The sequence below is a fragment of the Zootoca vivipara genome, chromosome 5 (assembly GCF_965207765.1).
Source record: "Zootoca vivipara chromosome 5, rZooViv2.hap1.1, whole genome shotgun sequence".
Taxonomy (NCBI): Eukaryota; Metazoa; Chordata; class Lepidosauria; order Squamata; family Lacertidae; genus Zootoca; species Zootoca vivipara.
The window spans coordinates 14,945,106-14,972,458 of NC_142588.1; the positions used below are offsets into that span (position 1 = coordinate 14,945,106).

The following is a 27,353-nucleotide window of genomic DNA, read 5'->3' on the forward strand; positions in this document are numbered from 1 at the left end:
ACCAATGAAGGCTGAATTGCCTCTTCCCCAGGGCTGTCTGTGTGTCCTCTGTATGAAATGTATTAAAGTTTTGTACTCATTCTGCACCAAAAAACCTGAACTTCTTACAAATTGTGCAAACTAAGTACAATACTTCTTCCAGAGTTTCCCTCATTCTGCATGTGCTATTTTGCAGTGTTTGTTATACTTATTTGCTAGACCCGGAGAAGAGCAAGGAACTGTGTTTAAAGGCCAATAAAGTCCCCCTGCCCCATGCTGATTTCTGAAAATCTGTTTCAGCCATCCTCCCTGTTGAGTGAGATTTAAACAGACTTACCTATACCCAGAGACTTTCAAATATACCTTCATAGCAATAAGGGCTAGATACTTGTTTAAAATAATATATACATACATCCTAGAAAGTGAGCTGAGATTCTCAAGAAATTCTATCTATACCTAAGGCCACATTTTGCATTTTTTTCTCAACCCACTGAATTGGAGTGCATTACACAAGTCCTTGCCTAACCATATTCAGTCATTCAAAGCTATTAGCAGTCACAAGAAGGAAATCGTAAGAAAGCTTCCACTATAATTCCAATCTGTGATCATCTTTGCATGGGCTTACTGTATTTATTTACAGTCTACACCTGGACCTGCCCAATTCTTAATAAAGATGCATTGCAGAGCTGAGCTATGAGTGCCACTCTCTATTATTTCAACTTTATTGTTATAAAACTTTCTGCTTTATGTAATGTGGCCAAAGAAACAGAATGGTGAGGGTTTTTTTTCTTCTTTACAGGTAATTTAAACTGATTTAATTCCTGTTCTTTGCTCTCAAAGCAAACAACCACTTGGACCCAAAATTGAGCGAATTCTCTTGGCATTGAGGCATATTTCACTTTTTTGTGTCTTGCAGTTCATGAATGAAAAAGGAGTACAGACTCAGGCACAATCCACATGCGTTTGCACAACCTACACAGGCTGCAGTTTGGCCTTTGCAAATGGTCTGGGTGGATTGTGCCCTTTGGGGAATTTTTATTTTAAATGACCTAAAGCAGGCATCCCCAAACTTTGGCCCTCCAGATGTTTTGGACTACAATCCCCATCATCCCTGACCACTGGTCCTCTTAGCTAGGGATCATGGGAGTTGTAGGCCAAAACATCTGGAGGGCCGCAGTTTGGGGATGCCTGACCTAAAGCAAAACCCAGAATACAAACTGCAGCCTGCCTGTAGACTTCTCAAAGCTAAAAACCCACCTTGGTTTTGGGTATTGTGATATGGGTATAAAACAAACTGCTGTTCGTTTGCTCTTTGTGAGGAAAGTGATGATATAAGTACTTTTGATAAGCAATCCAATTCCCCATACATTATATTCACAGTTCTTAATTTCCTCTCTCTTTTGAAAAGCTAATTCTACAAAACATAATGACAAAGTAGTCACAGTCCAAGAAGTCACTCCGGAATTAAGTCTATTAGGTGTGAGTATGAATATATTTGTACTGCAGCCAGTAGACAAACATTAAAGCTGAGATAGTTTTTAGCTTAAAATAGTGGGTTATATAGTGGACACCTTTATCTGCTCAGTACTCGTTTGATTCACTGATATTACTCTAATGATAACAATATCACAGAATGTTTAATCTCAGCGGGTTTTTTTTAACAACTTTGCACAATTACAAAGCCTAAAATCAGCTTGTGTAGTGGAATCTGATGCCAATCTCTTGCCTCAGCCTGATTGTGTCCTCCTTCACTTCAGGAGATCATCTGCCCCAGCTCAGCTTAGATCAGCAGTTCGTAATTTAAACCAGAGAGAGTTGCTAAATTATTTAGAGCCTCAAATGCTGGAGTGACCATATATTGCAGCGCAGATATGAAACATCACCATTTCGTCTGATGGCTAGAAAGCTTGTTGGCCGTTTTGTAGAAAAAACTCCTGGCGACCTTTCCTACAGGCCTTTTTTAAAAATATTCTATTGAATACATTCATTATTCTTTGTTACTACAGTTATGCTTGTTTTGTTGTTACCTTTAGGGGCAGAGTCCCAAAAGCTTGGAAATTAGAAGTTTTATTTCTACCACCTAACAAAGGAAGACAGAAATTAGGTGGCTGCAGCATAGCATGAGCAGTGCCTGAACTACATTGTTTACATCACAATTAGAGCTCACCTAATATCTGGATGTATTGCGATTGGGAGGCTGGATTCGGCTTTTGCAAACACGAGAGGCCATTGGCAAGTTGTGATATGGAAATTAGTTTTGTCACCTTTCGGGCTGCAAGACCGGAACTCCAGCTTATCTTCTGCTAAACACAGGTCCTGGCATATATTATGATCTGATTCCTTGACTCCCACCCCTTAAAAATCAAAACAAAATTGGTTGGGATTAAAGGCCTCTAAATCTTGGTGATAAACTTGAAATTTCCATGCTTGACCCCTTTGCACCGAGATGTGCTAATCATAGTCAACATGAAGCAATGAAGGGAAGCAGCAATTCTTCTACAGCTTTCTGGGTAGTCCCCATTATTCTCACATTTATTTGCTGCATTTTTGTTTTATGCTAACGTCCGCTACTTTATTGCCACTATTAGCCATTTATGTGATATTGGACTATCTATTTACCTGTGAGAAAGATGCTCTGTGTGAACATCTGTAGTAACTATTGGAGCAATCCCATGCATATTTACTCAGAAGTAAGACCCATTGTGTTCAGCAGGGATCACTTCCAGGTAAGTGTGCACGGGACTGTGCCATATGGTAGTAAACTAATGGATAATTTCAGAATGAAGTTAATTTTACAAAAATATGACGTTTCCACTTCTTTTTCCAAAATAAATATGCTTCAGTTTATTAAGAGCTGGTGTCAATGCTAAACAAAATACACATCTTCCAGGAAAGAAACATTCTAGTATGCTCTTCTTTGTTACTTCTTCTTTGAATTACTAAAATACAACTTGGACCTTTTTTAAAATACATAATTTTTTCTAATTACATTTTTTTCTTTGTTTTGTGACCATCATTCTCCTGAAAGACATGAAAAGGAGCAGGAATATAATATATATATTTTGCTGGAGTCTGGCCACATTTGTAGCTGTTTTGTTAAGGGAAAATACTTGACAGTGAAATAAAGAAAAAAATATATTTTCTTTCTAATAAATAAAAATAATTTAGAACGCTAGAGGCTATACATGACTGCTTTGATTATGTTGTTTTATAAATGAAATAGTTTCCAAAATACATGGAAGCAAATATTAAAGGCAGACAAACAAAGATCTGTCCACTTTGCTTTCTGGCAAACACTTGCCTTTCTTTAACTTTTCCCACCAGTGGTTCGGCATGAAAGAGGAACAAATGTCACATCACCATTCATGAAGTCTGTCAAGTTGTTGTTTTTTAAAAAAATAGTTCTGGCCTTCTGTGAGTCAACATTCATCTTCAACTTCTCTGATTGGTGGTATCAAGCTGCTTGTAGACTTATACTGATTGATCTGATTGGCCATGTGTGTACTCATGGGCTTGATTTGAATGTTTCTGGGATAGGCATTGTCCGGCTCATCTGTAAACCATTTCTTTTCTGCTAAAGAGCAAAATGGATAGAGAGACAGAACAAGGGAGGAGGAAAAGGAAAAGTTTAATTAGTGCCATGCCAAAAGTGGTTGAGAAAAGTGCAAGGTGTGGGCGGGCGGGGGGAGCAATCAATAGAAAGTGACTTTGAATAATGGCTAGCAGTAAAGTGCTGTAGATTTTATAAACCCAAGAACACTGATTAGAAGAGAGGGTGGAAAGTTTGCAGGCTTGAAAGCAAAGGGTTAAAAAGAACTGGCAGGTGACTGACTTAATTGTGGAAGGTGACCAGAGCCTTTAACTTGGTGTCAGAAGTGCTGCGCTATGTTTTACTGTGATTAGTGAAATGACTAGTGATTGGCTTTTAGAAAGGCACTTCCTGGTTTAAATAAGAACTGAAATGAATTTGCTGCAATACATTTCTCTCAAAGAGTCCCCATTGTGACTTTCTTTGTCAGATACTTTATGAGCGCTTGATTATCTGAACAGTGTTTAATATTTCACAGATGATTTTTAGTACTCGAGACTAATGCACCACCAAATCTAATGCGTGCCTCAATTTTCAGAACCTTGAAACAAAGTATTTGCTGGCGAATGTGCATTGAATCTAATGTACACTTTAATTTTTGCAATGTAATTTGGCCAATAAAGGTGAGCATTAGATTTGAGTAAATACAGCATTAGACAATACACATGTTATTCAATGGCATCAGAAAAATATGTAGTGTTTATTGGGGAATTAATACATGGTGGCTATATCAGATAGCTGACATAGTACAATGATGATGTGCAACAATATCAGTATCTGACAGCATCTGGTAGAGAATGTATAATGGAATTTAATAGATAGATGACAATTCATGAGACTTGTATTTCATGTCTGCCAAAGTCAAATTAAGAGACACCAACATGTCCAAATCACAAACATTTCGAACTTTGAGATTAAAAATTGGCGTTCAAAGTGTGATTTATATTTCAAATGTGAAATGTCAAACTCAGAATCTGAATGGCAAAACTGGAAAATGCAAAATTCAAATTGAATCAGGGCTGGGGCTACTGTATTCCCCAGCGTTTATTGACAAATAGTTGCTGCTGGCTGTTCCTACATGACCTCCTTGGTAGTTATCCCAGGCTTTGTTTACCCTGAATACAGTCATGAGTAGCTTGTTTAGCACTGACAAAACACATCAGGATACCCACTGCCCCTTGTCAAATTACATATTCTCTAAATAAGTACAAGTTTCTAAAATCACTATCAGGTTTGAAGGAGATTCTGCTCATACAGTGATGCACACAGAGGGCTCATTCCATGCAATATGGAATTCTGCTTTTTCAACAGTCTCTTTTGTATAATATTGGTGGGACAGTTAGTGTGTAACTTCATATTTTACTAAATGCTGATGTGCAGCTTGGAACTTAGCTACCCACTCTGTGGATGTTCTGTTGAAATTATTGGCTCAAAAAAGTAGTCAAACAAATTTTGGGGTGCGATCTTACGATCCCTGGGAGCTACAGGGGCCATAGGATAGATCAGAACTACCTCTCCTACTCTGGAGAGCTCTGTTGAAAAAGGAGATTAGCAGAGGAGAGCCTTCCCCTCACACTGCGGCTGGCTCTTCTGAGACACTAGAAGATTCCCAAATGTTTCCTGTCCCTTAACATGCCCCCAAACCAGGAAGAAATCGAGAAATGCTTCTGAGACTGTCTCCTCTCTGCCCGCTATGTCTCCCATTGTTTCCAGTGGGAGGGAAAGAGAGGAAGTTAAGGAAGACTTTATTTGAAGCTTGGAGACGGATGGAGGAATAAAAAATACCCCACATCCCTCTGCCCTGCCAGTTTGAATCCAGCAGAGGGTGTTGGTTCAGCTGCTATTCGTCATTCATCCACACCCCGAAAGACTGGACTGTTAAAATGCATATTTTGTGAGAAAATATATTTTTTCATTATGGGGCAGTAGGGGAGGCAGATTACTGTGGGAAAAAGAATGGAATGGGTTTGTGAGATAACATAGGCACAGGTGGCAAAGGTCAAAATTAAGACTGCTTTCTCAATTCCTGGAATTGGGGAAATGGGCGTTTAAGGTAGGAGCAACTATTTGAAGGCATGGCTAAGAAGCTCTGGGAGGGGGGAAGTGAGCCTTATTTCGGTGAGTAGGTGGGTGCCTCTATCCCCTCCAGTATGGGGATCGTTGCTGCAATGGTCCTTGCCAAGGCACCCAACCCCAAAACAAAATTTAACCCATATGGGAGTATCCACACTGTTCCCATTTAGAGGAACTCCTGTTGGGTTCCTTTGGAAGCTTCACACAAAGAATTGTGCATGAATAAATTGCCATGATGGTAGTCAGCCCAGTTTAATGTGAGGCCCACAGAAGTCACTCCTGAACACTGCTGCAGATACATATTGATATTACTGGTACTTTGGAACTGAGCATAGTTTCTAGAGAATGTGTGTTATATTTGTTAGGTGCCCAGCTTAAATTTATGTGCTAGAAAATTAGCTGACACGCTGAGGTTTTATTCACCTAGTGGCTTGTTATGTATAACTTTATGTTGCTTGTAGAATTTTTTTACTTAACAGATTAAAGACTAAAAATATCCTGTTATTTAAAGAAAGGCACATTTTGCTTTTTCTGTCATATATGTGTTCAAGAGTAGGGTAGGCTTCCTTCCTTTAAAAAAAAGGAAGCATGTATGATTCTGAACCAGGTTCTTCACTCTCTAATTAAGTTTGCTCTGATGTGAACAGATTGGCTGATAGGAATTCATAATGTTAAATCCTGCACAGTGAAGCTAACTGATTGAGTGACTTAAATTATTCTTCCTGACAAAATGATAAAGTTACAGTCTGTTCTCAGATGATCTACAGCTTGCCAGACTCCTACAGCTTCTTTCTATATTCATTTATCTTTTTTGTCAAGCTGGGTTTTATACACACACATATAGCCATAGATCTTTTAAAGTCATCAGAATATCTGAATTGTTAATGAGGCTCTAAGGGAAGGGTTTCTGACGGGCTGGCTTCAGAAAGGTTGTAGGGGGTGGAATTCTGGGAAATGCGTACACATCAAAATAATTTCAGCTCCATTTAAAAACCATTTAGTTCAAGTGTGACACATGAACCATTATGCATTTGTGGAAACCAATTTTGTATGATCTACGATTAAACTAACCTTTCAGAGAGGTGTTAAAATGCACTGGTTCTCATGTTTTAAAAGCCTCACAAGATCACATAAACAATTTCAAACTAACAGTTTTTCAAATACTTGGTATTTAAAATGATATTGAGAGAAGTTAAGTGTTTGTACTTTTTATCTCCCTCGTTTGTTATTACTTTTCGTCAGATCTGCTGCTTTACAAACTCTGCAGAAGGGAGAAAAGCGGGGGCAATTGGTCTGGTCATCTGAGTCTGCTCCCACTCCCTCCCCACAAAGGGGCAATCAGTTCCTGGAATTTTAAACTTGTATGTAGCATCTATTTGGGCATGTGTTTCCTTCTGTTGTATTTGATCACACTCGAGCACTGGTGCAGCATGAGCTGCCCAGAAATAGAGGAGTGCTTGCTCCCATGGCCTAAAGATGACATGTGTGCATACTTTTCCTGAGACATTTTGATGGTTGTGTCAAACTCCTGTTTGTTTCCTTTGCAGTTCCTCAAATATTCTCCCAGAGCCTGACCTCACATTTTGGTTGAAGCGAAGTTTGTCAGTAACACTACTATATTTCTAAGAGTTCTGCAAGAAGAAGGGCACAGACTACTCTTTGTCCAACGATAATCAAGCTCAGGTAGGCAAGCTTTGATTATTTTGGAAAGCTCTCTGCATTCTAGACATGTGCTGTGAAATTGCCCATTAGTTTGTGGTTCTAATGTGGTTCATGCAAAACCTAAATGCAACTTTCTTTTCAGAATTCTGTTATTGGTTGGAATAAATTACACTTTATTCCCGCAGCAATCAAAGGGACTTGAGTTAGTTGTGATCATGACTAATTTGCCTCACTGGTTTCAATGGGGTTTAAACTTGATGAACTTACACAGCAATCCTATACATGTCTACTCAGAAATAAGTCCCACTGAGTTCAGCAGAGCTCTGTCCCAAGTAAATTGGTATAGGATTGCAGTCTTAGTCTGGGTACAACCCAAAGCAAAACACAATCCAAATATGTCCCCCCAATTCAGTCCTCGATGTCACTGGAGATTTAAGTATGGGCTACCATTGGAGTTTACTGTGCTTAACTATGACTAGATTGTACTCTTGGGGTAGTATTCAACTTTTACTCTTAAGCAGACCTGTTGAAATTAACAGACCTAATAGAGTAGATCAACTAGTATTGATAAACATGACCTAAGTAAAACTATGTACCCCCCCAAAAAAAAGTATAGCTAGATGAAGGGGTCACGTGTGTATAGAATGCCACTGGATGCAGAAACTTTTGTGTGGGAGAGATAAATATATACCGTAATCTGCTGCAAATAGCTTGCAAGTAGCAACTTTCATAGCAGAATGTTTACAATGATAATAGCAATGTGTGTGTTTGTGGTGGGGTGAATTACATTTCATGCATTTTTTTCACTCCCTCTAAATGGCATATTTAAAGTTCTGCCACCCCCATGCCTGTTTGTTTGGCAGGGAGTATTTTATATGCAGTTGGTGCCAATCAGCTTGCTGGAAAGGGAGAGTGCTCTCATTATAGCTGAACTGCTTTCACAATTCCTGACTTGGTTTTCCCTGCAAACATGTTTCATGGCATGAACGATGAGGGTCTGAAAAAATGAAGATGCCCAGCTAAGGTTTTCATCTACATTGCTTCATAGCTGTAGGTTGTTTTCCCTCCTGCACTCTAATCTCACTTGTAAGGTTTTATGTTCTTGAGTTTTCTGTGGGCCAGATGAGGTGAGCATGCAAGCCACATTGCCTATGTGTCTGTCTTAATTCATGCATAAGGCAGGGTGTGTAGCTTCAGTTTTAAAGAATTGTGTGGGTGAGGAGAGCTGAAACCTTCCCTTTTACCCAGCTTCCACATAGGAAGTGATCCCGGTTGAGAAAAAAATGAATGCTTAGCTGGTCCCACACAGAAGAAGGGGGCGAGGGTTTCAAAACTCCTCCCCATTTCACTCATTTGGATGTTCAAATCACATCTTTAACTGTCCTGCTTTTTGCCAGGGCCATGTTTAAACAGACATGATTGCCACCATCACCACTACGTAGTCTAGCCCTGAGCTTGGGAAAAACCATCATGTTGTAATTGGGGAACTTTCTGACCCAAGATTAGGGCTGGATATGTAAATGTGCCTCAGCTCAGGATCCACATCCACCACCTTTGGTAGTGGATGGTGTAATGGTTCTCAAACTTTTTTCACACTTTTAGAATAAAAATTTTCTTGTGCCACACTGATTTTTTATTGATAATAACATTGGAAAACACAACTAGGCTTGTCCTCAGCTTCACTTGATGCTCTTGCTCTCAATTTGAAAAGATATCTATCCATAATCTGCAAAAAATGTAGATAGATAGATACTATATCGTGCTGAAATGTTTAAATGTTCCTTGTATTGTCCTTGAATCTTCCCACCACACTTGCCTCCTGTCTCATAAGTGTGGCATGCCACACCCTTTGAGAATCACTGGTGTACTGGGACTGTGCCTTTCACCTGACCTCTGTCAGAGGTACTGCAATATACCAGGCTATAGAGGGGCATGGCAGCAATGATGTTGGGGCAGTGTAAATGCGCTGGCATGAGCACCACATTGGCTCTACTCGTGGGTTTGCATCACACCTGCCATGCAGTCGCCACTCACCCACCCATCCTGGTCTGCTGCAGCTACTCGGCTGGCCAGAGGTCAGTTGAACAGTGCAGCCCAATAATGTTGTACCCTGCTTACCAACTTTTTGTCTTCACAAGTTTCCCAAACACAGTTTACAAATGGACACTTTCTTATTACCACCTTGCATTTTAACATCAGTTCCAGTTTTCCTGCAATCGTGGTGTTGGAGCCAGAGCTATACCTCCAACTTACACGTGAGAGGTATCAGACTTTGTTAACGCCAAGGTTTGCCGATACCCCCAAAAAACTTTACAGAAAAACCTAAGAGGTTGAACCCATCCCTGTCAAATAGCCCCCTGATAACTCGGTGGCATGAAATGTTGAATGAACGAAACGAGAGAAACAGAACTGGATGGAAGGGAGTCTGGGATAAAATGTATGGACCTAGATATAAAAAGGATAGAAAGAATCATCTCATTGTCTGGATAGATCAATTTCTGGTTCCCACTGAAAAGCCATTTTAAAATGTCCTGAGGGATGGGAGTGAGAGCTGCTCATGAAACCAACAGGGAAAGCAGAAATTTTGATCTAGCTGAAACAAAGCAGAAGTGTGTTCACCTCCACCAAAACAGGCTGTGGAGGTCTATGCATACTCAGTGGGCACAAAATGCTCACTAACTGTTGCGGTGCAGAGGGAAACCTGCATCTGGCTCAATCCTCTGAACAGCATCATTCCATACAGCAACATTATGTTGCAGGGCCCACTGGTTTACATATCTGTTGAAATAGCAACTTGCACGAAGTGTGAAAGGACTTCACATGTTTGCAGCATATTAAAGTCAATTCATGGCCTAAATCCTCTAAATTCAGAGGGGGATAACTTAAGCATGTAATAGCTCAATAGGATCCCTGCTTTTGTATCTTAAAACCAAGTATGTGTCCAGCCCTTACAGTTTTAGTTTGGAGATGTCCTTAGCATTTTGTGCCATTGTGGTTTCAAAATAAAAGCAGTTGGGCAACACATCTGCCAGTCGCAATTTAGCCATCATTCATGTAAAGAAAAATTGTGGGAATAGATGTTTGTGTTACTAAAATATGCAAAACAGCTGTGCTCCTCAGGCTCATGAAGAGTTCTGCCTTCAATGGGCAACAAGTTGCCCATTTCTGATCTCAACATAAATGCCCACCCAATCCAGCAAGGGAGATCCATGTGCATAAGCAGGCAGTGGACACTGACCTGGATGTACACCTGCAACCAGAGGCGGACCTAGCTGCTCCAGCACACAGAGTGGCACACATGCTGTGCACCCAGGGGCGGGGCTAGCCCCCCACGGGGGCAGGGGAGCGTCCGGGTGGGGCGAGTGGTGAGCATCCGAGGGGGGTGGACACTGCCTGCGGCGAGCGTCCCAGGGGGTGGGGCGGCAATGTCACCCCCCTCAGGGATGACACCCGGGGCGGACCGCACCCACCGCAACCCCTTCCTCTGCCAGTGCCTGCAACCACACTGCACTGATCATCTGGGGCTCTGTGAACATTGCTAGATGCAACTTTTATTGTGGATGTCTCCATCTTTCAGCACATCTCCATCCCTGCCCTTGGCCACCACTTGCCCTTGCCTTCTTGCATGAATAAAGCTCAGGGTTTTTTGCTTGTTTGTTTAAATGTCTCTAGTATTAGAACTTCTAGTATTAGAAGTTAGGCACAGTCACATAACATTTTCAGCATGAAAGAAGGCTTGAGGACTTCCAAAACCATGTTCTAGCATGCTTACTGTTCCTTTTATTTGTCCTTTTCCACTGGTTTGGAGCAGCTTCATAGAGTCAGCTGGCTACTGCTGCAGTGTCACTCATTTTTTTTAAAAAAATTCTCTCCTCGCCACCACCAAACAAGCAAGTCAGCATCAGTGAGGGCAAACAAAAGTTAACTCAGAGTGAAGGCAATGCTTCCCAGCTTGCTTGCTTGCTTGCTGGTGATGGGAGTTTTTAATGGTGCTGCAGCAGCAGCAGCTAATCAAGGCTGTGAAGATGCTTCCATTTGCCACCCTCCCTGGAGAGAGGAGCCTGTATGTAAAGTGGATTTTGTCCCCTTTGAGCCCCAAAAATAACTATGGAGGAAACCAGGGACTGTGCTAAACTGGTTCTGGTTAACATCATGGGAAAGAATGTGACCTGGGGTTCAATAAACGCCCCTTCTCAGCCACAAATCCCATCTCTGTATCACTGCAGATTCTTAATACCCTTTGTAATTTGTACACTGTAACCTCTAATTACAGTCCAAATTAATTGAAGGGATGCCTGTAGGATGTAGTACTATTTCAAATGGGAGATGGCAGGGACAGGAGGGAATAGTAAGCACATTATTTGGTGTGTGTTTCTCATATAATTTTCACATCTGTTTTACGTTACCGAGCCTTACGTGCTTCAACACTTTATAAACACCTGGGCCTTTATTCAAAGACAATGTTTTCCAAATGAGTAAACAAACCAATAAACAACCCCATGCACACTATCTCTACTAAGTGAATCTACTTGTATATTGAAAGCAGGGTAAAAATGGGTGGTGATATAGGGCACAATTAAGCAAGCAGAGTGGGCTGATACTATTTCAGTGAATGCATGGTGTTCCTGTGCTGGATCTTGTTAAAAGAATGGAAAGGCCCTACAGCAGCAGTATTTGCTGAATGGAGCCCCTTAGAGGCCCAATTTAAGCAAGGCTTTCCATGATAATTTTGCCTCAAGCAGAACATTTTCTGGTCTTTTTTTCCCTTTTCTTTCTTTCTCTAATACAAACACATAATCTACAATGCTCTCCATTTTAGATATACAATTATGCATTTCCTCTTTGCTGTGTCAAATTCGTGTGACAACTGCTTTCATATTGACATCCCTTCCATAGTTGGAGGAACCAGGTTGTAGCATTAACAGAAAAGCAGGTCTGATGGCAAAGCAGCATATGGAATCCCCACCCACAATCCCCAAAGTGAGTCTAAATAAATTAGTAACATAATATCAAGTCAATATTCACCACTAGAAATGGGGATAGGGGGAAGAATGGTGGTGAATGTATACTGGGTGACAGAAGTGGGGAGATAGAGTGACAAGACAAGATGGCACCACAGGGGGGGGGACACAGTTTCACCAAGTGAGCACCTAGTTGTTCAGTTGGGGGGACGGGACACGTGCAGTTGGAAATGAAATGCAAGCAGGTGATAGGGTAGAAAAAAGAAATCGCAAATGAGAGTTGAGCAACAGCAGCAGCAACAGCCAGTTTACTTTGGGTTTAGAAACAAAGCCAAATAAATAAATAAAATTAAAATAGACATTACAACAAATCTGAAATTAAAAAACAAAAAAACTGAATCAAGTTTGGTAACGTGGTTTTTAATGTGTCACAAGTTTCCACAAGGACAAAGTTATAGAAGGAAACCCCACAGCAGTTTTCTAGCTCATGCAGAACCATCAATTGTCATACCTTGGCCCATTCTATTCATCCTTGTCGCACTTTAGAAAGAGAAGTAAGCTATGTAAGTTTTACAACGCCTTTAAACTGTCACGCGTTCCATTGAGCACTTTAACTGGCACATCCTCGGTGTGTGTTAGAGAATGCCTGGTGGCAAAGATCAGGACCTTCTTTTGCAAAACTGTGCAAATTTATATTCAGGGTCCAGCACAATGAGTTGGCAGTACTGCTTTGGTCTTACAGGGCAGAGGGTGAGTGGTTGATGGGGGCAGGGACAATAATAGTCTGAAACGTTTTCCAGTAATGCCAACTTGCAGTCACCCTTCAGTATGTAAGACTGGGAACTCCCAATCAGGATTACAAGTAAGGCGGAAAGGCTTTAGGCATTGCACCAAACCAGAGGTGGTCAGTAAAAGTGCTTGGCTTCATTGTCAATTCACACAGCAAGCTTCTATAATCATCATGCTTTCTGGGGGAGGAGAGGGGAGGGGAAATATCTATATAGCAACTCCCCACATCCCCAATATACTTTCTAAAACATAAAGCACATGCCAGGCAACCAGCTAGCTAATATTTCTATAAAGGGAAGGGATAGGACAGAGGAAGTAGGGAACAAGGAGGTGCAGTTGCAAGGAACTAGTCTTCTGCAATGGATAAATAAGGTGGTGCAGGGCTCCAAGGTGCAAGCCTGATAGTTTAGAAACATGTTCAGTGAACATTCAATCCTGACTCCATTCCTTTTAATTCTCTGCAATGTTGTTAGCTTGGCCAGTATCTTGCTGAATTACATTATTTAAGCCGTTTCCCCTGAAACTAACGACTAGGTCTTACTGACAAGTAAATGGGTTATGCACTAGATATGAGCTACTAACTAGCACAAAGGGTTGCAATATGTCATTTCAAAGAGCTTTCTGACTGTACAGTGATTCCCCAAAAATGTTCACTGAGTACAAAAGCAGATTTAGTATATTGGGGCGGCCCTGTGCAGGATTGTTTCTCCACATACAGCCTGCCAATTTATGGGCAGTGGCATAAGCAATAACACACCACAAATCCCTCACATAGCCCTGCCTGCATTACAGCTGGTAAGTGAGAAGAAATCCCTGAAGTCTCAGCAGGGCCCAGAAAGTATGGGGATGATACCATCATGGAACCTTCACTGAATGGACAAAAGTTTTTTTTGCTGCTGGAAGGCAATGTTAACAGGGCTATTCCCAATTATAAGCATGTCTGCTGCTCTAGGAGCAGATTGTTGTTTTGTTTTTGTTTTTAAAAAAATGCATCTATTTTTGAGGGAGTGCAAGAGAGAGACAGAGAGAAGCACATTTCTAGTTTTATTCCAGGAACAATTGTTCCTCACTACTTTGGGGGATTCTGGCTTACTAGTTCTAAGGCAGTGGAATCTTGCAACCCCGACTGAAGGTGTTAGCAGTAGGCAGTAATGCAAGGCAATCTGTTATGTGCATTATTTAAATCCTTTCAAGGATTTAAAGGGTATGTTTCCATTAAGTTCAGCAGGTGCTATGCAACAGCTATATTATTATTTACCTTGTCTAAACCCATCAACTAAAGCATGACCCCATATTTTCCTGTTTATGTGTATGCAAGTTCTTTCTGGGGGTTTTAATAGAACACAATTAAGCTATCAGAATGGGAAGGGAGTGCGCTGATAATAAGAGATTATTGATACGTAAAGTTATTTGCTCTTTTCTGAATAATATGAGCATGAGCCTTTTCCATAGCGGGGAGGATTTATACCCCATTTATTCTGTACATAAGGTGACTAATTCACCTTATTAATAGATATAAAAGTCTGAGGGAAGAAGATTCTAATAAGCTGTATTCAATATTTATGATACACATGGCTTTTCTCCCCAAATGTCAAAAGTAAGAGAAAATAGAGTTATTCATGTGGCAGTATAGACAAAAATTAATATGCAATTAGAACATTGTTTTAAAAAGTGGGGGAGGTTAAATAATTAGAACTGAAGAACTACAGGCCTAGTTATTTATTTTAGTATTTTTTGTATTAATGTGAAAAAGGCACTCATTCTCTCTCTATATATATTTTTAAAAAGTCCTATGTGCAAGAAACACCCTGATATTGCTTTTGTATAAAAGCAGGTGCAGCAAAACTTTATAAAATAGTGTGAGGCTGGTTCAGCACAAAAAATTGACCCCACCCCTACAGCACATTTATTTCATGCTTAGAAAAGTAACCACTTTGGGGTTGAATTCCATTTGTGTGAATTATTTCACGCAAGTGCCCCTTTTACCACACCAGCCTTGCATTAGATAACTTTCTGTAGCTGAACTACAAAGTCAGTAGTCACACTACATGTGGTTTAATCTGTTAGAACAGTTATGGTGGGGGAGTTCTTCACATCTGCTCTTAACTCCTCCCCCCCACCTGCTCTGCGTCATAAATAATCTTTGGTCTGTCTGTTTCATTGCTGTTGTGCTTAAGGGTTTTATGGTATTGAAATAAAAAATGACAACCACATGCACACTGTTATACATATGCAAAATATGTGTATAAAAATGGGAACTCCACAGGGAAGGGCTGGGGAGAAGAGGGAAAGCTACTATTGGACACACCAATTGGGAGGGTATGGGTGGTGGATACAGCTTCACACACGGTGGGAGTGGGTACACGTATCAAAGTCTATCTTCCTGCACGTACTTCTGCTTTTCCCGAGAGTCCCTGGTCTTAGTTCGATTCTGTCGGTTTGCGGTTGCTGGGATAGAATGAACCGATGAGCTCTTCTTGCTAGACGTATAGGAGGAATGGGAAGAATGGGAGAGACTAGCCCGGGACTGGCCAGCATTGTGGTCGTACTGCATCAAACAGAAGATCCAGTCTGTCGGCACAAGCTCAAACTCATAAGGTGGATTGGCTATAACAAAACTGAAAAAGAAAAGAACAGTGGTCTTACTTCCTTCTCATGAGGATTCCATGCTCCAACCTCTACACAAATAATATCATCAGCTTGATATTTTCACGCTGAAAGGACTGGAGTGAGCTTCTATAGCACAGTCATGGCATAGGTATCTGATAAAGGTTGCAGTAGTGTTGTGGGGAGCTGCTTTTTCATGGATCCATCCCACAGCACTACAGTAAAGGTTCCCAACAACATGTGTGAGGGCCTTGACGTTGAAATGTTCTGCTAGTGGAATCGAATGTACTGCTGGTGGAATCCACAGAAGAAACGAGTGTTTTCAGGGTAGTGGTGGTGGTGGTTCAGCAAATCTTTGGGTTATATTTGTCAACTGGAATTTGAAGCAAGTTTGGAGAAGCCTTCCCAAGGCAAAACATCTAAGGTACTTCAAGAGATGCCGGAAGATTTTCAATGAGCCTGTTGTAATTTCTCTACAGGCTTCTGCACATCTCTCACCACCAAAATAATGCAACATCCTCCCATCTTAATGCATTCAGGGAAAGGATATTTGCATCAGCACACGTGACAGAAAACAGCTGAGGCCATTTTCAGTTCAAATGGTGAGCAGCACTGATGTGGCTTAAACATTTGGAGGGTGCCAGGTTTGGGAAAAAGTGTCTTACTGCAGCCATATCTGTAGGAAACAGATCCAAAAGCTGATAGGTAGGCGAGGAGATTATTATAAAGTAAGAAAAGTGGGCTGAACAAGTAATTTTGTCTTGGAAGCAGTTATCTGTAATACACTAATGTTTGTGACAGCCCCCCCCCCTTGCTGGAATATGCTCTGCCACAGTAGGCAGGTTGGGGCAGACATCTTGTCCTGCAATCTGTGACTCTGTTAATCAGTGAGGAAGATAGACTTCAGTTCAGATATTTTTGTTTGTTTGTCTCTGAATCCTATCCGCTGTAAGTCATACCTTTAGCCTTCCCTTCTCGCTAATTTCCTTCGCCCACTTCTCTTCCTTGACCCTCTTCCATACTGTGAGTTTTAACTTATTGCTATATCTCATTTGCTAACCTGAGAATTGCAGGAGCTTTAAATCCTGTGCCTCCTTTGGAGGCAAAACAATTGTTAAGAGGGAAACAGAATGGGGAAATCTTGTATGTGTTTGCTCACCGGTGGTGTTTGTTCATTTACTTTATCTATTTAAACTAGCCATATCTCGTGTTTCTACCCAACAAATGTACAACATTCAAATGTTGAGAATATCAGATACAGCCATGTCAGGAATTTAACAGTAATAATTGTTGTTGTTTTTTAAAAAAGTTATCCTCCCCTTTCAAAAGCCCAAAGAAACAAAATAAGTTTTACCTGCTGCTGGAAAAGAAGAAAGACATGAGCTTCTGGGGGAGGGAATTCTAGAGATAGGGCATCGCCACAGAAAATGCCTGCCCCTAGTCCCTGCTTGCCTCACCTCTGACAATGGGGGCATCCAAAGCTGGGCTTTTGATGACACTCTCAACACACAAACAGGTTCAAATGAGAGAAGGTACCACTTCAGATATCTCAGTCACCTTTGCAACTTTGGACTAATTGCTTGGGGTTATTTGGAGCGAGGAAGGGAATATATTTTCTACATCTTCTAAAAAAACACATGGCTTATTAACAGTTCACTCAGTAGTGAAGTATTCAGGTGCATTGTGATCAACTGGTGTAGTTATTTATTTATAGTTCAAAATCAGCTTGTTCTACTAGTACATTAGGAAAAAATGGAGCTGCTAAAATAATAGCCTTTAGGCTTTCAAGTTACCGTATATCCTCAGGTTTGATCTGGGGTGGGTGGGTGTGAACCCAAGAATGGTATAATCTTTGCCCATATTTTTTTTCACTCTAAGACGACTGAAGGAGTACTTTTATGCAGGGCTATCCTATGCACTAGGGTCTCCTGATAAACATGGAAGTTCACTATATTCAGGAAATGATCAGTGGTAGTGAACTCGCATAGCGAAAAAACCATGGGATGCTTCATACTTACAAAATGGGCTTAAACTCAGTGAAGCTTACGACTTCCAAAGAAGCATGCAGTAGCATATGCACAAATACTTCTACCACCTTGTTTGAAAACAAAACCTAGAGGTATAAGGCAAAGCTATATTCCAGAGCAAGGCCGTTGTGTTCAAAACATTTTCCTTCAACATCCAGCCTCCCAATCCCATAGATTTTCTGGGGAATTGTGAATGCTTGCACCTGTCTTACTAACATTAACCAACACTTGGTGCTGTGGGGAAGTTTACAGGGACAGTGAAAAACAGCAGTAACGATAATGGCTGGGCAAAAGTCTTAAGTTTTGCACATACCGCTTAGTGCATTGGCTAGGCGTGCTTTGGTTGAAATCTCTCAATCGGTATATTCCAAAGCAAAGCATATTGTATGTTTTCAAAGCTTTACAAAACAAATCTCCATAACAACCACCGTCCTAGGAGACAAAAAGAAGAAGAAAGGAATTAAGAGGTTGTTCTCCACTTCTTTCCCACCCCAACCCTTCAGCCTCCTTTGCAACAGTGATAATGAAAGGATGTATGGAGGGGGATATTTTTTAAGTCCATAGTTCTATGCCAAGGGGACAAGGTGTGAGGCAATCTGTTGTTTACTTGTCATGAGTGAGAAACAATTAGTCAAGGAGCTGTCTACCTTAAATATTTAATCTTGAAACCAGCTAATAAATGTGTGCATGGGAATGTGTCCAATCCCAGTGGTTGTTTTGCCCCCCTCCCAAAAAAAAAACCCTAACCTGAACTGAGAACAGTGACTGACTCTTATTTTAATTGAACATGTAAGCTTGGGGCCCAGAGAACAGCTATTCCACAAATTAAGAGCAATGTAGTCTGAACTACTGGATGATTAAGAAGGTGTGACTTTTCCTAACTTGCTCAGGTCTTGCAAATTACTGTGTCATATGGCTCAGTTTATTTAACTATGTTGTCAATTTTCACCAAGATAGTTTGGATTTCTCTGGGGAGATTAACACTTAGTAAGTAAGAATCACCCCCCTTTCTTTATCCCTGAAAAAAAAAGGAAATTAGAGAAGGGGGATGTGTGTTTTGATAGGTGGCAACTGAAGTTGCCACCTATCAAAATTGTCTTTTGTCTCTGAGCCAAGCATTTGTTTTGATTAGGGGACTCAACTGGCATTCAGTATGGCAGATACAGAAACTGGTTCATATATATATGACGAATCAAACTACCAGCTTCAGTATCATCTGTATAAGTAACAGCAATATGTGACCCACACATACTGAGAGAACCATGGGGGTAGTCAAACTGGTATTTCACAAGGATCCAATTTGTGCAGTGGGGCAGCAGGGTTGCGCATGTGCTTCCCACCTCACATAGAATGTAACGTTTATTTAAGTAAGTACATGGGCATTTGTGTATTCCCATTTGCGGGATTATCCCTTCTACAAATTAGGTGTCATCACCTCAAGCTCAGAGGTGTCAGCCAAGTCCAGAGCTGCTATGCTACCAACTGGGGAATTGGATCAGGCTCTTGATGCTGGGGTTTCAGAGCCAACAGTGCTTGACTTGTTGGAGCAATCAAGCGCTTCCCATGCTACCCCATCTGCCCAACTGGTGGTGGAAGAGACCTAGTCGGCCTAAGTTCTCCTAAGTATGGCCTAAGTATGGAGTGACTTGTGGTGCCTGCCTTGTCCCTGAGAGTACCTGATTAAGATGGGTCAGAACAATAAGGGGAGGGAGAATCAAGTGTATGCACATACAAGTTAGACATACTTAATCTGTTTGATGTTATTCTATATGTACATGACTTCATTTTCTACACTTGATGGCTGGTAGTTCAATGTGTGAACTGATGGAGAAACCATGTGTCTAAGATTATGCAGTGCTTGTTTATATTTACAGCCTGCCTGGGTAAAGAAATCTTGAAGAAGATGGAGATGCCTAATTCTCACGGAGGTCAGGTTTGAACCACTTCAAATGCAGATGGGGAGCTCATATGGAAGAATATACAGCCATGTATATCTGCACATAAAGAATTGACAGGTCAGTGAGTCCTTTCTCCTCAACATTTGTTTTCTGTTTTTTATATAAAGGGCCAGTCACATTGAGCCACTGGCATGGTTACAGCCCAGTTCAGGTTTATCACCACTGCCAACCCCAGTTCCAGTTTAAATTTCTCTGACCACAGGGAGGGCTAGTCTGGTTAGAGGGATGACTCCTCTTCCCCTTGGAGAGAAGGCCAAAGGATGGAGAGGAGGCATCCATTCTAGGAAGAAAATAATAGCTCACTCAGTAGAGGACAAGACTCTTAATCTGAGGGTTGTAGGTTTGAGCCCCACGTTGGGCAAAAGATTCCGGCATTGCAGGGGATTGGAATACATGGCCATCATGGTCCCTTCCAACTCTACTATTCTATAAAAATCTCCCACCTGGATGTGGCAAATAGTAACAGCAGCAATACAGCAAACAGCAATAGAAAAATAGGAATTTACCCAAGCTAAAGCAGATGGGAAGAAGCCAACAACTAGAAACCTCCCCACAGAAACCTCCCTGTGTTTTAAAAAGGTTTAACAAGGAAGGTAAAACAGGGCTGGGGTGGGTGTGTGCCTACCTTGTGGAAGACATTGCCTAATGATGGTGCCACAACTAAAAAGGGCTGGGCTACTCACTCCACTATTCACAGAGGGAAGTGAATGCTTCCCTCTGTGAGGGAGTCTTCCCAGACCCGCTGAAAGAGGCGGTCATTAAACCACTTCTTAAAAAACCATCTTTAGACCTGGCAAATATGGCTAATTATCGCCCAGTCTCAAATCTATCATTCTTGGGCAAGGTGATTGAGTAGATGGTTGCTGAACAACTCCAGGCACGCCTGGAAGATGCGGACCACTTGGATCCCTTCCAATCGGGATTCAGGCCTCATCATGGGACTGAAACTGCCTTGTTTGCACTGGTTGATGATCTCCGGCGGGCTAGGGACAAAGGTGAGATCTGTTTCCTAGTTCTACTGGATCTCTCAGCGGCCTTTGACACCATCGACCATAACATCCTTCTGGACCGGCTAGAGGAGCTGGGGGCACTGTCATACAGTGGTTCCGCTCCTTTCTCTGGGGTCGTGTCCAGAAAGTGGTGTTGGGGGGATGAGTGTTCAGACCCCTGGGCTCTCACTTGTGGGGTGCCTCAGGGTTCCGTCCTCTCCCCCATGCCTTTTAATATCTATATGAAGCCGCTGGGAGAGATCATCAGAGGGTTTGGGCTGGGTGTTCATCCGTATGTGGATGACACCCAGCTCTACCTCTTATTTAAATCAGAACCAGTGAGGGCGGTGAAGTTCCTGTGTGAGTGCCTGGAGGCGGTTGGAGGATGGATGGCGGCTAACAGATTGAGGTTGAATCCTGACAAGACTGAAGTACTGTTTTGGGGGGACGGGGCAGGCAGGTGTGGTGGACTCCCTGGTCCTGAATGGGGTAACTGTGCCCCTGAGGGACCAGGTGTGCAGCCTGGGAGTCATTCTGGACTCACAGCTGTCCATGGAGGCGCAGCTCAGTTCTGTGTCCAGGGCAGCTGTCTACCAGCTCCATCTGGTACACAGGCTGAGACCCTACCTGCCCACAGACTGTCTCGCCAGAGTGGTGCATGCTCTGGTTATCGCCCGCTTGGAATACTGAAATGCGCTCTACGTGGGGCTACCTTTGAAGGTGACCCAGAAATTGCAATTAATCCAGAATGCGGCAGCCAGACTGGTGACTGGGAATGGCCACCGGGACCACATAACACCAGTTCTGAGGGATCTACATTGGCTCCCAGTACGTTTCCGAGCACAATTCAAAGTGTTGGTGTTGACCTTTAAAGCCCTAAACGGCCTCGGTCCTGTATACCTGAAGGAGTCTCTCCACCACCACCACCCCATTGTTCAGCCGGGACACTGAGATCCAGTGCCGAGGGCCTTCTGGCGGTTCCCTCACGCGGGAAGCAAACTACAGGGAACCGGGCAGAGGGCCTTCTCAGTAGTGGCACCCGCCCTGTAGAACGCCCTCCCATCAGAGGTCAGAGAGATAAACAACTCCCTGACATTTAGAAAATACCTAAAGGCAGCCCTGTTTAGGGAAGTTTTTAGTCTGTGATATTTTGATGTGTGCTGGAAGCTGCCCAGAGTGGCGGAGGAGACCCAGCCAAATGGGCGGGGTATAAATAAATTATTATTATTCCCTTGTTATGTCTTAGGTTGCACTCAGAAGCCAGCAGCCAAGGTACATAAATGAAGAGCTCTTTTTTGCTGCTGTTAATAGTCAGAGTTGTTGGTGTGAGGTATTTTGCCCAGGTTCCAGCTAATTTGGACAACATTTCCTGTGATGCAGAATAAGGCTGGGTGATGTGGGATTTTCAGCATTGCAGTGTATCACTAGTAGGCCTGGGCAATATTATTTACACTGTTGAATTTATCTTAATGCTGCCCACGTTTTCAAACACAATTTTCCTCCATATAGTCAATAAACATTTTCCAATCTTCTTTAAATGTATGTTCTTCTTGTTCTCTTATTCTATATTTTAGAACCTTCCTCTTCCGCAGCTGCTGCAGTGAGAGCTGCAGCAATTTTGCCTCGTGGGTATAGGCCAATGCAGCTTGTTTTTTCAACATCGCGATGTTTGGCGATGCACTGCAATGTCAAAAGAAGCTGCATTGGCCCCAGCTGGTGAGGCACGGGGTGAAACTGCCTCAGCTCTCACTGTGGGAGCTGAGGCGCTTTCACTCATGGGCTGGGACCAATGCAGCTGGCCCAGCCTGCTGCTGAGTTGGAAAGGCTCTTACCACTGCCACCCACCCCGCCAAGCCAGCCCTGAGGTTCCTGTCAGTTGTGTGTTAGTGGCAGGTGCTCCTTGGCATGGGGGGGCTGCCCGTTCGCCTTCCACTCCCCCAATATGGACCAGGTGATGGTAGCCAAGCACACAGAGCCTGTCAGGCTCTGTGTATTTAACTGCCTTCACTCATACAAGTGTGCTGCCTCTTTCCTCCTGGGGTGGTTATTCACCCCAGGAGGAAAGATGAAGTCCATCCTCCTTGGTGAAGTCTGCAAGGTGGGGCTGTCCGAGGTTGCTGGCAAGCGCTGGACCCGCAGCAGCATCAGAGAGCCCCTGCACCGCGTGGCTGTCTCAGGCTGGGATGGTGGGCTACGTCTTTCTGGGAGGAAAGATGGAGCCCACCCTCCCAGACAAAGGCAGCCAGGCCGTAGCCAAGTTAGGCTGCCTCCGCATGAGTTGGAGGTGTAAACGTCTCCATTGAGGGGCAGAGCTTGTACCTTCCCCATCTAAACAACCACAATCCGATTCCTACTTGTGCATGAGCAGGAGCTGGAAAGAGGAGAGAGCACATTAACCCCACGCTGCTGGCTCATGCGAGCCAGTGGGAGGTCAGGTGCTCTGTAAAAAACAGCTTGACTGAGGCGAGCGCCCACTGCGGCGGTATGAGGGCAGAGTGTGATGGCAGTTTCACTCAGCGGTATATCACTGGTGAAACCACCACCATTCCAGACTTCCTTTGCCTCCAGCGCCTGGTTCCACTTGTTTCTCCCTCAGCTGGGTGCTGGAGGCAGAGGAACACAGTGGCTGTTTCACGAGCAATATATCGCTGAGTGAAACTGCCATCGCACTCTGCCCCCTCATACCAGTCCTGTCCAATATTATCAATATATCTGGGAGATGTGTTGTCTTCCAGCTGCTAATTCTTAGAATCACTACAGCAAACAACCCCCAAATTCAACAGCTCCGAGTGAGATACTCAAAGAAAGGTAACACATCTCTGTTGAGGACAAGACAAAGGCAGCTACAGAACAGCTCCCTGACTTTCCTTTTGCTGTCCTGGTCTTACCCCGAGGTCTGCAAAAGGCCCATCTAGCAATGCCAGCTGAGCCACCCGGCACCTGTCCCTGTTTGCAAGAGTCTGGGGTGTGCTGTAGCCGCCTCTCAGCGCATTTTCCTCCGCAATCAGCGACTCCAGCTCTGGCGTGGCTCCTCCTGTTACCAGTGTACGTATCAGCGTGAGAATATTGTCATTGAAGTATGTCTGCAGAGATAAAAGAAAGCTCTTCAAGCAAACACCATTAAAGTCACAACTGAAGACATCCAAATTACAACTTTTCTGGATTTCTGCTGTTTAAAGTTCTTGGCTTGTCTCTTCAAATAATTTCTCATCGGAAGTGAAAAGACAGCAGCCCCCAATTACTCTATTTTCTTCTGTCCCATTAGGCTTCTGCTCGATTCCCCCCCCCTTATTTTTTTTTAAATAAAAAATCCAACTCAGGACTGATTTTTATTAAAGAACAAAAATGTAAATCATTTATGTTTCCTATAATTGGTGTAGGTGGTGAAGCAATGACTGCCTTCCTTCTCATTGCCTTCATGTCTAATAACAGCCTTTAGGACATGTAATTGTAAAAATCCAGACCACATTTAAAGCTTACACAGACTAGATTGCCTTTTTATACTTGTCACCAATCCATTGGGGAGCCGCCTCTGTGCTTCGGGTGTCATTACTTATTACTGTTGCTGGACTCGAGCTGTCTTCCCACTGTATTGTACTAAACATCTTATTACGAGACTTGACAGTGTTCAGACACAAGCATGTATCAATTAAACATTTTGAGTTCATTCCAGATAAATGTATGATGAGTTTAGGGTCCTGCTGGTCCTTTTAAAAAACTCTAGGGTATGGGGTAAGTGTAGTTTATTAGGGAAGATTTTTTCCACAGTGACATTTTGCCAGCATCAGTAGCTGCTCTGGTCTCTCAGGCAAAACAATGGGCATTTTAAATATTAATTAGACGCCAGCGGAAGGAAGTTAATTTAAAAGTGCACATGACGGGTTGGTTGCAAGAGGCTTCCTTAAGTAATTGCAATCTATGGCTGGTGGAGGACAGTATTTTATTTTATTTTATTTTATTTTATTTTTAAAGAGGATTATCTCTAATCCCAACAAGGACTGCTGTATTGGTCACGTATGCGGCAACTGCTTCAAATTTTGCTTCAGGAAAAATTGGATGGCAACCCAGGAAAAACTTCTACAGCACAATCCTATACATGTCTGCTCAGAAGTAAGCAAATCAATGGTGCCTTAGCACCCCCTCAAATTATTCATATGGGAAGAATCATCCAATTGTGCTTAGCAGGCACATTTTTGTTAACAGCTCTACTACACTAGCTTGGATAATACCATCCTTTTAGATTCAAATAACGTATTTAGAGATATAAACATTTCTGAATCCTCCCAGTTACAAAAACTGCAATCAAGGCATTGAAACAAAAATGTTTGAGGTGTTACCATCTGAGGAAGATCTTTGAAACAGGACCTTATTTAGAACCACGTCTGTTAGAGCATTCATCAGTGAAATAATAATTATTTTTGTGATATATAGTTTTGGGTTTTTTTAAAAGCCTTGCTGAAATGCTTATTTTGCAATTGTGATATTTTATCTACTTGATTGCGAACTCCGGATTATCAATATATTGTTGTTACAGTCCTATTGGCTTTTGTTTCAGCACTTTCTGTGGTTGCTAGGGAAAGCAGATTCAACAGGGGGCGGGGCGCCTGCACCTTTTAATGGCCGTGTAGAATAGGGAGTTCTATACCCCTCTTCTACCCTGCTGTAAAAAGTGCAGAAGCCCCGCCCCTCTTGGCCTCTGGTCGCACTTTGGACAGCAGGACTGCTGCTTTCGGATAAGAAGATGGTTGCTGGTTTGAGTTTCAACAGGAAGGGATTAGAGTTAGCATCACAGAGACCTCACGCTGTTCTGGAAATACGTTATTTCCAGAACCAGGTTGAGAATTTTAATACCCAGAGAGCTACGCCTGCTACTTATCTTACTGTGGCCTTGGCTCCTGCATATTTCACATTTCGTAGAAGTACACAACTTAATAAAACCAGGGTAGGAAAAGTTTCATCTGTTGAAATTCCTGGAATTGCATGGAATGAATTTCAATGTTTGGTAACCCTGTTTTTTTCTTTGAGGGTGTAGGAGCTAATCTTTAGCTCTTAGATTACTACCACTACTACTAAAATAATGGAGGAAAAGCTTGTGGCAGCTTCAAACTCCAAAAGATTCAGAACATTCTACATAACCTTTTACTATGTAGTAAGGTCTTTGGACATGAAACCCAAGGCCATATGGAAAAATTAACTACAAAACTATTTGCTGATCAATCATGAAAGAGGTGATGCAATCTGAATCTGCTACTCGCAGTAGCAAAAAAATCTGAATGCATTTAGAAAGGTGATGAAATTTAGCACAATCCGTTTAGGCCAAAATCCTGCTGTTGACTGTGTCGCAATCAAGGGTAAAGACCTTTTAATTAGCAGCCACAGTTGCTAACTAGACAATCACGTGAGTCTATCTGCAATTGTTCTAGCATGAGGGACAAAGGTAAGCACAACCCAGGCTTACTATTACTTGGGCAAAAGGCAGGTCTCTCTATATTTGAGCTTGCAGTGCCACCTAGCCCTTTTTTCTGCATTCCATCAAAACTCTTTTGAAAGAGCACAACTATTTGGGGCCTGCTTTGTAACCCCCCCCCTCTTTTAAAGTAAAATAATCACAAGATCTTATGGTTCATCATTAATGCTGTCATGCTTCTTAAACTAATTGGTCTCTTACAGAAAATTTAACTGAAAATTAACAGAGCTCTTTAATACATTATAATAGCATTTTGCCTTTCATTTATAATTATTCTAAAACTATCATTTTCTGTGTCAAGGCTACCACATTTAAAATATTTGCAAGTTTGCATAGCTTAAAGATAAACTCCAGTGCTGGAGTATTTGGTGTTTTTGTTTTTTTTGTAAGTATTACAGAAATGCATCTTTTTTGTATAGTTTATTTAAAATATAATGGATCTCCAAATGCTGAATTGAAGTCATTATCTTAAAGCTAGTGATGTTACAGGGAGTGAACCCTAAACAGAGCAGAAATAATCTAATGTATTTATCTGATAAATCTACCTCACAGATTCGTACGGTATTGCATGATTTAATCATAAGATAAACCAAGAGAGTAGTTTATCACTTGATAATATTTCTGAACAGCAGGAAAGTGTAATACTTGTGTTTTATTTTATTTAACAAAAATTGCATACCACTTGATTGTAAGGAAACCTTTAAGCGGTTTACAAAAATAATAATTGTGGCTGTCAACCAACATAAAAAAAAAGAAAAATTTATTAGATGGATTGCCTTGTTTTTGACTAATTGACTAAAGTAAAATACTGTATTTACACGAATCTAATGCGCACCTCGATTTTCAAAACCTTGAAACCAAAAAAGCATTTGCTGCTGAATGTAAATGCACCATCAAATCTAATGCGCACCCTCATTTTTGTGGCGTAATTTGGTCAAAAAAGGTGCTCATTGCACAGTAAAGCCACATATTGCAAAATCTAAACATCTGCTACTTCAAGGACTGTGAATGAAAGGATAGCTTTACTCTTAAATATGATAACTTACCTCATTAGGGAACTGCTTACTTCCTCAGCTGTGTTTCTTGTGAGGCCCGTACTTGGCTATATCCTGCACAACTCCTTGGCTAGATGGCTGGGTTCTGCATATTGTCCTTCTCTTGAGACCCCCAAAATTATCCACTGCCTCCTTCCTCAGTTACCTGCTTCTTTCCTGCATTCGTTTTAGGTGACTTTATCTGTAGCCATATGGGA

General features: G+C 42.0%; 1 protein-coding gene across 5 annotated transcripts in view; it reads right to left on the minus strand.

The window, feature by feature from the left end:
• Positions 1-2,797: 2,797 nt before the first annotated feature.
• KCNMA1 (potassium calcium-activated channel subfamily M alpha 1) overlaps positions 2,798-27,353 on the minus strand; it is a 541,146-nt gene continuing 516,590 nt past the window's right edge. For 2 of the 5 annotated variants that reach the window (XM_060275026.2, XM_060275025.2), the window contains 3 exons: positions 23,523-23,717; positions 18,001-18,119; positions 12,664-15,671 (listed from right to left, as the gene is read on the minus strand). In XM_060275026.2, the coding sequence (XP_060131009.2) occupies positions 15,422-15,671; positions 18,001-18,119; positions 23,523-23,717 (564 nt within the window). In that variant the 3' untranslated portion in view covers positions 12,664-15,421. Of the gene's footprint in view, positions 3,554-12,663; positions 15,672-18,000; positions 18,120-23,522; positions 23,718-27,353 lie in introns of those variants that run through there. The other 3 variants (XM_088670120.1, XM_035137304.3, XM_035137303.3) reach the window with 3 other exon arrangements.